This window comes from Crinia signifera, chromosome 8 (assembly GCF_055691185.1).
Source record: "Crinia signifera chromosome 8, ASM5569118v1, whole genome shotgun sequence".
In the NCBI taxonomy this organism is placed as follows: Eukaryota; Metazoa; Chordata; class Amphibia; order Anura; family Myobatrachidae; genus Crinia; species Crinia signifera.
In genome coordinates this window covers 157,767,644-157,779,937 of record NC_139224.1, presented here as the reverse complement: position 1 = coordinate 157,779,937, position 12,294 = coordinate 157,767,644, and the positions used below count along the sequence as shown (strand labels likewise).

The window sequence follows — 12,294 nt, the reverse complement described above, 5'->3', positions numbered from 1 at the left end:
GGCCACAGCCTGCCAGCCGTCCTTTTCAGTGGTGACAGCCGGCTGCAACTGTGCTTTTGTCCGTGCGGCGTTTCGCCGCCTGATGGCTGCCGGTGTGTGTGAAAGGGGCCTAAGGGTGGTTTCACATGCTCCAGCTGACACCAGGTGGCGAAACCCTGCACGGGCAAAAGCAGTGCCATGCACAGTAGTTAACACTTCTGTGTGCGGCACAGCTTCTTGGCCACCCTATGGGCTATTTCACAAGCTCTGGCTCCTGCCGGGCGGCAAAACCCCACATGGCCAAAAGCTGTGCCGCACACAGAAGTTTACAATGGTGGGGATGGCCGGGTCGTGGCCGTCCCGTGTGAATGGACCCAACATGTCCATCATTAACTACCGTGCGGTGTTTTGCCACGCGGCAAGAGCCGGAGCATAAGAAAGGGGCCTAACTGTTCTGATCCGGGGCTGATGTGTGGTTCCACATTCAGGATGAACAGTATTGCGTATTATGAATAATATTGTGATTAAGCCCCACATAAGCAATTTCATGGACATCTCAGCAGAACAATCACCCATAGACAGTCCGGAGTGACCTGTGAAACCAGAGTCCCCCAATACTTGCCAGGCAGCCAGGACCTTTATAGTACAATAACCCCACCAACAATGACGACGTCCTGTAGATGCAGGCATTACCTTATCGTTCCCCTTGTGGTACGGGATCCCCAGCGCATACTGTTTATTAAAGTCAAAGCCATGTTGGACGAGGAACTGCACGGACTGCGGTTCTATGGTGTAATCCTCCATACACAGCAGGGTCAGATTGTAGATCTGAGACAGATAGACGTTCTCCCCCTGCAGAGACAGACAGCGAGACCTTGCGTTACCACTATAGGCACAATGCACCCCAATATTACACAGTAAGGACATATAAAGCCATGTGTACAAGTGATACGGTCTGGATAGGTGTCATTCTTAATTATGTATAATTAAAACAAGCAATTTGTCTGCCTTTATGCCTGATCCGCGAGTTCACCAGAAGTGGCTCATAATGCACACGTCACTAAGGAGTAGATGTATGAAGCAGTTATAAGGGAGGAGAAGTGATACAGTGCCTGGTACTTTATCACCGGCCAATCAGCTCCTGACTGTTGAGTTACAGGCTGGGTTTAAAGAGGGACAGTTAGTAGCTGATTGGCCGTGATTCAAGTGCCTGGTACTTTATCACTTCTCCTCCCTTATCACTGCTTCAGACCCCTAAGGTCTGAACTAGCCAGGATGAGTATTTACACAGCAGACATGATTCCCAAGACGTGGACCCTGGCTGCAGCTATTTGGCCAGGCCTCAGGAGCTCTTATCCCAGAACAAGACACTGCAAACACATCCCTGATCTGGTGCAATCCTGTCTAGGTTGTCATTATAAAATCAACATGTTCTTTAGTCTCGATCTTCCTTTCAGGGAAGGCCATGTACATATTCCCTTTAACTTTATCATCATCCTTGTTACATAAAGATACAAAGCAGAAACATTTAATCTCTCCTCAATTGTAAATGTAAATCTGCTGAGCCGGAAAAGAGATCTGTTCTGGGGAATTAACACTATATACCCTACTTATCTGGCACTAACTGTGTGCTTGTTTCAAGAGCTAAAGGTGCACACACACTAGAACGATTCTTTGGCCGACTTTCGATAAAATCGGCCAATATATCGTCCAATGTTTACCAATAATCGGTCGAAAATCATCCGATTTCGGTCCGATGTGCGCTCCCGTGGATCTTTTGCTAATGCGCACATCTTACGATCACAGATCTTTCTAGTGTGTGGGCAGTCTGAGATAAGTCACTCCCACAGTGCTGTAAGTGGGTGGCTGTGTATTCTACACTTGCTTTAGCATTTATGTTTAGTTTGTTCCTTAAAGTTAATAAAATAATGATAAATAACATAAAACAGGTACAGTATACCAAATTGTACTGCAATAAAACACCAGTTATTGTACGATAAAAGGATGCTTGTATTTTAGCCTATGTAGAGAGCTGGCACTATATGGCACTATACAGCACTATCAGAGTCACTATTACTGCAGAAACCGACATAACGGTTATATCCTGGCCGTTTCCTGTAACAATTCTCTGCGGTTAATATCTGCACAAGACACAAACTGCTGCAATACTGTAAACGGGAAGTATTCTCCAACTGATAACCAGCAGCATTTACACATCATTTTACTAATGCTCCCACTGCCCTCTGCTAGACAATAAGATATTATAACCCATCTGCTTGTGAGCCTTTCCCCTTCCCGGCATACTGTCTCTTTGTGCTTCACGTCATTAACCTGCACTGTGGGAGGACCCTGCATTTCCTACTAGCCAATCATTTAAAGGGTGTGGATCAGTTGGTCACCAGCAAGTTGTTACAGTCATTAGGTCGACACCATTAAGGTCGACATTTGTCTAGGGCGACATGCAGGAAGGTCGGCATGAGTCTAGGTCGACAGGGTCATTAGGTCAACAGTCGGCATGGGGTTTTTCACAGTTTTCTGACCTGAATATCAACACAGTCGACATGGACACAGGTTAAAGGGATAAAAAATAATTGTATTCTCCCACCACACCATAGTGGTAGGGCATGAAATACCACCTGTCAGCACGTGTCGGCTCAAAAAACTGTGAAAAACCCCATGTCGACCTTTTTGACTGTCAACCTAACCCATGTCGTCCTAATGACCCTGTCGACCTTCTTGCATGTCAACCTAGACACATGTTGACCTAAATGCATGTCGACCTAATGGTGTCGACTTAATGACTGTAACAACTTGCTGGTGACCCAATGACCGTATCCCTCTTGTCCCAATTCCCCTCTCAGATAGTTCACACTACCCCTCCCCAGCACGTGTCTCCTCAAATACTCTGTGCAGCTGTGAAATTTCTAACGCTACCATGAAGCGTTCTATTCAATACTGAAGTCATTCACTATAAAAAGAAGATTGACAGTGACATAATAAAGGTATTTGTAGCCTGTGAAATGCAGAAAAATACAAGGTTGTCCGTTCAAAATTGTGGGACCATTAAAAGTAATAAGCTCTTATTTTGTGGTTTGTGTCCGCACGTTGTTTTCTACTTTGCTTCCACAATGAGGTCTTACAAACATGTAACGAAATACAGATCAATCAGATGGAACTTCAGAACCCTATTCCTCACGATGATTCGCAGACAGGGGACCCTATGAATATCAAGCAGAGGCCACTGGGAACCTTAAACAGCACAAAAAATAAAATAGACACACACTGGTACTGTATAAATAAATCAGGACACTGTATATTTAGAAAAGACAACAATCGCTTTATTCAAATCACAATTATTAAATAAAAAAAAAAAAATATTCCTAATTCCATTATTGTATATGGGATACCTCAGTGATGTAGGGTACACATCAGAATAATCATGATCGTGAGACAACCATACGATGGTCGCACGATCTGCTGGAGCACACGATCTGCATCCGATCCCAATCGGTACCAAGTTGAAGGAGTTGTTTTCAAATTCTGACTGCAGCAGGTGGGATCTGGACACCCAAACGTCCAGCGGGGACACGCATCGGATCAGATCTAAAACATGCCCAATTTACATACAATGCTCAAGATTGTATCGAAATTGGGAGAATTGAGGCCAAATCGTTCTGGTGTGTACCCAGCATAAGAAATACAAACGCCCAAGGACTGGTATCGTGGCTGCCTCCCCATTTCTTGGGAAAATAACAGATATTCCTACAACTGGCTGCGAGGCACAACTATTAGCGATCATGTGGCCAATGCATCTTGTAGTGTGCCAATAATACGCCCATCTCAAACTCTCCTGTCCTGCCCGACACCAACAAGAACCTCTCCTCACTTTTCCTTCCACAGCATCTCTACAGGTGTGTACACACGGAGCAATATGATTGCTGGCAATATATTGCTCAGTGTCTCCTTTTCATCAGCGCTGAAAGGAGACACTGCCGAAGGGGGACACAGTCAGCAGCTCACCTGCCGAAATGCTCCTCTACGGGGGAGGGGTTGGAGTCTGTATGTCTGCCCATCCGCCCACCGCTGACATCCGGCACTGACCTCCGCCGGGGGATGGGTGTCCGTCCGCCACTGACCTCCGCCGGGGGATGGGTGTCCGTCCGCCACTGAGCGACCATATTGCCAGCGATATGTGCTGAAATCATCCCAGTGTGTGCACAGCTTAAGGCTCCAATATCCTTGTCATAGGACTTGACAAACTTTTAAACAAAAATCTAGGAGCCAGGATGAAAATGTGGGAGCCAGACCAAGAGCCGACATCATGTGCGCGCCGAAGGCGCATGCGCAAAAAAAGGGGCGTAGTCTATTTTGATCCCTTGGGTGGGTGAGATACAAATATGCCTCCAATAGTGCAGTGCCATATATACATATGCCCCCAATAGTGGCAGATACACATATGCCCCCCACGGTGCCAGGTATGCACCACACGGTGCCAAAAAGCTGGTATGCCCCCACAGTCACACAAACTGCTATGCCCCTACAGTGCAAATTTCCCAGCAGCAGCACTCACCGTTGTTGCTGCTGCTGCCGGGCAGCCGCAAGTCTGCAGTCCTCCTGTCATGTCACCGATTGGAGGAGAGCACAGCACAGCACACCGCACATCTCCTTCCCCCTCACTTCCCTGTGACTGGGTTGTCCACCAATCAAAGCTCGCTGGCCGGCTCCTGATTGGCTGCTGGCCCGCGAGCTCTGATTGGCGGATGTCCCAGTCCCAGTCACAAGGATGCACAGTAAGGGGTAGGAGAGATGCGCGATGTGCACCCTCCTCCCCTCAGAAGGAGAAGGGATTCAGGGAACCGGCAGCAGGGGGGACTGGGATGGACGGTGGGCGGCGGGCAGCAGGAGCCGCACTTTACAAGGGGGAGAGCCACATGAGGCTCAAGAGCCACGGGTTGGCCACCACTGTTCTAGAAGATAATAGATAGAATCTGATTTGTTGGCCATAGCATCGTGCCATCTTCAATAGAACTCCCATCTTACTAAAGTCACATAGTAATGTGGGGCCGCAGGGGAGTTTGTTATCTGAGCCGCTGCACAACTTGCAGAATCTGATCACCAGACAGCGAAATCAATTGTGACCTGGCCCCCAGGATTGGTCGAGCCTTGCCTTATGGGGTCTGATAATTCTGTGGTATGAATGGTATAAAGCCTTACAGTACGGAGGTCGCGACTGCGACTGTGTGGAGTTTGCAAGTTCCCTTGTGCTTGTGTGGTTTTCCTCTGGGTGCTTTGTATTCCTTCCACACTCCCAAAATATACCTGTAAGTTAACCGCTTTGGTGGTATGGCCGGAAATGTTCCGGGCTCAGCTGCGCGCCAGTGGTGCCTCCAGCACTGGCACGCGCCTACAGTACATACTGTACACTATCCCCCCCCCCACACACACACACACACACACACACACACCTGTCCCGTCCCCCCCAGGCACTCCTCGCCGCTGATCATTACTTCCTTCACTGCTGCCAAGTTCGCACAAACATCCAAGCGCACTCTCCCCCCAAGCGGCCCAAAACTTTCCAGGGTGGCTGCTGTTGCTGCTTCTGACTGTGCTGCAGCACTACCTGTCCTGGTAGGTTTGTCCTGCCCCAGGAAAATCCACCACTCAAGGGTTTAAAGGTCTACTAAAACCTGTTGTGTAAATGTGTTCATGTGGTAAGGATAAGAGATTGCAATTTTAACTGGGGCAGGGACTGATGTAAATGACCGAATAACCTCTGTAAAAGCGCTGTCTGTGGAATGTGCGTGCATTCATCATAGACATCCCTCAATGGAACATCCACCTACGCTATATCCTGCACTCCAATAATGTGCTCGGTACCAGACACCTACCCCCTAACAAGGAGCCCTGTTCTCTCTATTGAGAGACTTCGCCATGAACACTGTCAGAAAGATTCCCATCTTAGCAATAGCAATAGGCAAGTGCTTTGTATTTGCATTGAACTACTGCATACTCTCCACAAGAGGGAGACATACAGCTGTTCTCAGTCCACTGGCCTACAGAATTTGCTTTAACACAGCACAACACTACTTCATTGATTCCAAACTGCAGTTCTCAGAGAACTCTGACAGAGCATGTTTTCCAGGTTTCCTCATACAATCAGAAGTGAAATGGGAAAGTTGATATTAAAAACCACGTGCACTTCAGTATGCAGAAAACATTCACTGGTAGGGAGCCCTGGGCAGTTAAGAAACACTGCTCTAATCTATCACCCAGAGGTACATACTCCCCTAAGACTCTAAAAAGGTGCCCACACACTAGAATGATTTTGCCGATTGGCTGATTTTTACCGCAAAATCAGACGCAAATTTAGCCGATCTCGATCAGATGCACGCTCTTGCGGGTCTTTTGCAAAATCTTCTGATCTTACATGCTGCATGAAAGATCAGAAGATTTAGCAAAAGTTCCCTAGCAATGCACAAGGGATCTTAAGAGAAGCCTTTGGTAAAGATGTGCGCTTGCCTGAAATCTTTTGTCTGCAGATATTTCAGACAGTAGAAAAAAATCCTGGGCGGGACTCGCCTGCTAAAGACCCGCCTCCCTTTGGAGGGGAGTCTGTATTACTGGAAACGGCCATGGATTGTCAACAAAACTGCCGCATTTTCTACGGACTTTCTGACACATGAATTCCGGCTGTCGGGACAGTCCAAGAGTCGGAATGAGGGATTGAATACCCTGCTAAAGCTGCGTACACACTGGGTCACATTCATACATATAAATCTGACGAAGTTTGACACGAAATGCGTTAGGGTGGGGCTTGGTGATGTCTGATCACGCGGTGCCAGGCATCCCCCTACCGTGTCTGTTCCTGATCGGGTCTCCGACACACCACTTCCACTTGCAGTGTGACCGGCGAGGATCCGTGAGTTTCCGCAGTGCCCCGGATGGTAGTAGGAGCTTTGCCTGGCTTTTAAAAATTGAAATCTTATGGTAACCAGCCCACAGCAGATTTTAATTTGGTGCGAGTACTGATTGGCTGTACCGGCACATATTGTGTGCTTATTATGAAATGTCAGTTTTACACCATGGAACGCTCCTCTTGATAAACCCTCCCGGCATCTGTGCCTGCAGCTCAATCTGATAATAACATCAGAGACTGCATGTACGGAGTGTGTGTGGGGGGGGGGCACGATATAGTAAACAGAATTGGCGGTGCCTGGGATCGATCAGTGTGTACCCAGCTTTTCAGCGTAAAGACTCCTCATGTGATATCATGCGTTCTATTGCATAAAATCACAGATTTCATATATGCATAAACACAAGAAACCACCTGTGGCAGAACCTGATGACTCTTACAGGAAGAAGAAACCCGTCTTCCTCCTACAGCTCTCCAGTTCCATCCAAGGCCTGAAGACTCTGGGAAGCGATGCAGCTACCAGTGTGACTCCTGACTATTATACAGAAATAAGGTCCCAGGCTGTTAACTCCAGAACCCGAGATGAACTCCCAGGGACCCAGAGCAAAGACAGGAAAACTCGCTAAGGTTTGGTTTATTTCCCCCAAAACGTACAGATATGCGTTCTGTAACAGAAACATCTAAAGAGCAAAAAGAGGAATTTCCTGGGCTTGGATGTAGTGCTAATACAGGCTATCCCCTCAGACTGCTGGAAGCAAAACCAGCTCACCCTGTCCCCCACTTACCTTGTCAGGAAGCTGTTTGAAGCAAGCGATTCCCAGAGATAGCACGGAGCGGGTGCGAGCAGCGTGACAGATGGCCGTATATCGCTCCTCCACGCATCTGTAACACAACAGACATTACTGCACCGCAGAGACTGCTCAATATAACGAGATGTTTCCAGATGCATTTTCTGGGATTCACCAATTAGTTCTCCACCTTCCTAACTCGTGACAGAGACACAAAACTGCATTTACTACAGTAAACAACACAGAACTGCTGATGGTGTGACAGAGAAATATCTCTTCTTGCCATCTCATCAGGAATTGACATCTACAGTATTACATTGGAAAATAGCAACAGCATGGGGCATATAAAATATAATATGAATTAAAGGCGATCACCCTCTGAAACGCCCCATATATCACAAATACATTTCAGTCACTTACTGATTCAGTAGACTCTTTCTGGATCCCAGACCACTCAGTTCCTGCAAGGACATAAAACACATTGTTGCAGATGACATCCTTTTACAATGAATATAGATTACAGTTATTGCAGAACTCATTGAAAATGGACTTATGAAGAAATAATAGGATTGTATTCCACCAATGAAGGTTTACTAGAACTATGGGCCTTATTCTAGTTCACTCTTAGAGGCAAATTCCTTCTTCTGGACAAAACCATGTGCACTGCAGGTGGGGCAGATGTAACATGTGCAGAGAGAATTCAATTTGGATGGGGTTTTTCTTCAAAGTGAGATCTATATTGCAGTGTAAAAATAAAGCAGCCAGTATTTACCCTGCACAGAAACAAAATAACTCACCCAAATCTAACTCTGTCTGCACATTTTACATGACCCCCTGCTGTGCACATGGTTTTGTCCATCTGAGAAGGAATTTGCCTCTAAGAGTGAACTAGAATAAGGCCCTATATAAGGAAATGGTACCGCAGCTAATCCCATGCTGCAATTAGAATTGGGAGAGGGTTTATCCAATGACGGCAATAGCTGCCTTTGCGGATGGTCTAACGCTTACTGGTCAGCAAATGAACTGCTGATGTTCACGATGCTTTTCCTAATTCAATGTCATGATTGTGATTGTTGGAACCATCACATACTTCTTTTGTGATGCTACAGACATCACTCCTGCTGTCTACACCAGGAAGGAGACACTGTGTATCGATATTACAGCTCCTCTCCACATGCACAAACTCCAGCTGCCCACTGCACATTGATGGTAAAACTATGCAATGGGTACCTTGCAATGACTACGTGTCATCACAAGGCATGTTGCAATGATGGCCATCCCTAACTCTCCAATAATTGCTTAATGAAATCCTGCAGCCATTCACACAGCTCTCGCTGCACAGGATATCTCCCATTTCTACTTCCTTTCCCTGAACAGCAAGAAAACGCACTAATTAGAGTAAAGCTGTGTACACACGGAGCAATATGATCGCTGGCAATATACTGCTCAGCAATCATATTGCTCAGTGTCCCGTTTTCATCAGGGACCAGAGATGGTTGCTGATGAAAATGTCACACTGCCAGGAGAAGAGGCAGGGGAAGTCGCTGGTCGGAGGAGCAAGCTCCTCCGACCAGGGACCATTAGGGGGCTGAAAACGGAAGCACGCACCCGGCGATTTATTGCCGGTGCATACTCCAATCGATGTCAATATGGTCGCTCAGCACTGGTGACAAGGTGATGTGATTTACAGAAATAGTGTCCTCTGGGCTTTAAATGTCTTCCTGTACTTTACAGAAAGTGGGAGCTGCGGTCCACATGTCATAATACCACTTAGAATACTTCTTCGCTTGGTATGAATAGCTGTCCAGGTAGGGGCTCCCACTCAAAGCCTTCATGCACTGATGTGCAGATTCACACTGTCCCTTGTGCATCACTAATAAAGAAACATCTATGCACATCATATGGTAGTAATAATAATAATGATATATATATAGCGCTTTTCTCCCAATAGGACTCAAAGTGCTGTACCATTGTCTTTACAGCTCGAAATACAAAACAAGCTTAACAGTAGATGTCAGTGAAATGCTTGAATAAATAAGTAGGTCTTTAGTCGGTACTTGTTTCCTAGCACGGCCACAATCGCGGGCATCGTGTGCCGTAACTTTAAGGCACACGATGCCCGCGATTTCCCTTGAAAAAACCACAACTGTGGTACATTGCGTCGGTCGTGTGCCTTAAGAAGGCACACGACGCGATGCCCACGATTTCCCCATAGGCTTCAATGTTAAAATATATTTAACATTGAAGCCTATGCGCGCACGACGCGATGCCCCCGATTTCTCCATAGGCTTCAATGTTAAAATATTTAACATTGAAGCCTATGCGATGGACCCGATTTGGCCATAGGCTTCAATGTTAAAATATTTTAACATTGAATTTAACATAGGAAAAAATGGGAAAAGGCCCAATATGGGCCATTTCTCATTGGGTATGGCCCCGTCACGATTGACGCGAACCCGAAGCGTGGCGAGCGCAGCGAGCCCGCGAGGGGCGGCGGTGCGCGTCCTCCGACCTTTTCATTCCCCTACTATCCACGTCAGCGTGGAGTTGAGAATAGATTAGTGTGGCGAGCGCAGCGAGCCCCGCGAGGGGACGCGGATACCTTCACAGGTATCCGCGTCCCCTCGCGGGCTTCACAGCTGTCCGCTGCGCTCGCCACGCTTCGGGCTCGCCACACTAATCTATTCTCAACTCCACGCCGACGTGGATAGTAGGGGAATGAAGAGGTCGGAGGACGCGCACCGCCGCCGCTCGCCACGCTTCGGGTTCGCGTCAATCGTGGGGGTGGCGGCCACAATGGGGGGACATTATTTTTTACACACTTGACGGGGCCATACCCAATGAGAAATGGCCATATTGGCCCTTTACCCATTTTTTAATATGTTAAATGGACTCAGTTTCAATGTTAAAATAATTTAACATTGAAGCCTATGGACACGATGGACCTGATTTCTCCATAGGCTTCAATGTTAAATTATTTTAACATTGAAGCCTATGGAGAAATCGGGTACATCGCATCGTGTGCGTTTTGGTATGCACCCGACGCGACCGACACGATTTTTTCCGACACGACCACCACGATAGAAATCGTTGTGGCCGTGCTAGGAAACAAGTACCCTTTAGTCTATTTTTAAAGGATTCTACAGTGGGGGCTTCTCGCACTGTGTGAGGAAGAGAGTTCCAAAGAGTTGAAGCAACAAAGTTGAAAGCTCGACCCCCAGATGAATTCAGGGAAGTATCCATCTGCACAGTTTCTATTGGATACCTTGTATCATGAACTCAGGAAGTGCACCAAGGAACAACTTCTCCCACTACTCGGACCAAAACATGCATGCAAATCCCTGGGGCGAGCCAGGAGGCCTAATGGTTATGAACAATGTTAAGGACGCTTTTTGGATTGACAGAAAATGCCCTATACTGAGTTATTCTTCATATGCCTATCAAGTGATCAAAGAAAGTGCTGTATAGTCTAGATGCATCAATCGTCGTTATTTGGGTCCGAGTTTGAGAACCACTGCTCCATGATATCACATTGAACACCCTAAAAGTGTTACTGATTTTTGTATCCGGAGTGTGTTTTTAGGCTGTGCTGTGATGCACTACCCTTAAACGTAGTGCCTTTTTTTTCATAACCTGTGCAAATATGTACATATTTGTTCAGAACAACATTAATAACAATGTAGTATAGGAGTAAAGCCACTATTTAACAGCTGCCTCACATACAGTATCAACAGCGATGAATGTGGACGTCTTCATCGCCAGCAACATGGATGGCCAGAGAACTCCAAAATTATCACTGTGAACATCAATCACTGGGACCTTCAGATTCGTCATAGTCACCTAGTTAGGAGGAAAGAAAATCACAGTCAGGCAAAAACTGAGGTAAAGATTACCGGTGCTTCTTCATCTTTGCGGCCACCGCTACGCCAGTTACGTTAGCTGCTACGTAAGGAGCACCACTGTCCGCGCTTCGGGCTCAGTGGCTCGCTCCGTTTGGCACAACTTTACTAAAGGTGATAGATGGTGGCGTGGACCCAGGGTGGTGGCGTGGACCCAGGGTGGTGGCATGGACCCACCCTTGCGGCTCGCCATACAGTACGTAAGTTCCATAGCGTAAGCAGTGACCGCAAAGATGAGGAAGTACCATATTACCTGTGCTCAGCCTTTCCCCCTTACATATCATAGGGAGAGTTCTACACATATTACAAAACTGCCCATAGACTTAGTGACCACACTGGACATCACAAGTACTATAGAGGTATATTATATTACAATATTACAGACCTGCAGCAGTCACGTGACACTATAATATACAAACATACAATACATTGGGGGAGGTAATTGCTACAGCACAGAATAATATCACATCATTTGCGTCTGTCAGCAGCACAGCATATCACCTTATTACGGAACACCGCAATTATAATAACATGTACGGTTCTACCATCAGCTACACGCACACTATGGACCACTTCCGGCACAGACTACTGACGTCATGAGGTGTGTGTGCGCTGCGGGAGAAGCTTTGGGGATGGTCTATTGGAGGAGTAACCTGTCAGTCACATGCGCGTCATCTTTCCTCTTGCCAAGAGCCAATCAGCTACGGTACGCGAG

At 46.9% G+C, this 12,294-nt stretch overlaps 1 protein-coding gene across 2 annotated transcripts in view; it reads right to left on the bottom strand.

Annotated features, from left to right (window-relative positions):
* Positions 1-12,294, bottom strand: part of TOE1 (target of EGR1, exonuclease) — a 56,258-nt gene that overhangs the window by 8,299 nt on the left and 35,665 nt on the right. The window contains exons 1-5 of one of the 2 annotated variants that reach the window (XM_083157505.1): positions 12,081-12,232; positions 11,404-11,520; positions 8,101-8,141; positions 7,678-7,774; positions 673-831 (exon numbers count right to left, since the gene is read on the bottom strand). In XM_083157505.1, coding sequence (XP_083013631.1) covers positions 673-831; positions 7,678-7,774; positions 8,101-8,141; positions 11,404-11,514 — 408 coding nt within the window. In that variant the 5' untranslated portion in view covers positions 11,515-11,520; positions 12,081-12,232. Of the gene's footprint in view, positions 1-672; positions 832-7,677; positions 7,775-8,100; positions 8,142-11,403; positions 11,521-12,080; positions 12,233-12,294 lie in introns of those variants that run through there. The other variant, XM_083157506.1, reaches the window with a different exon arrangement.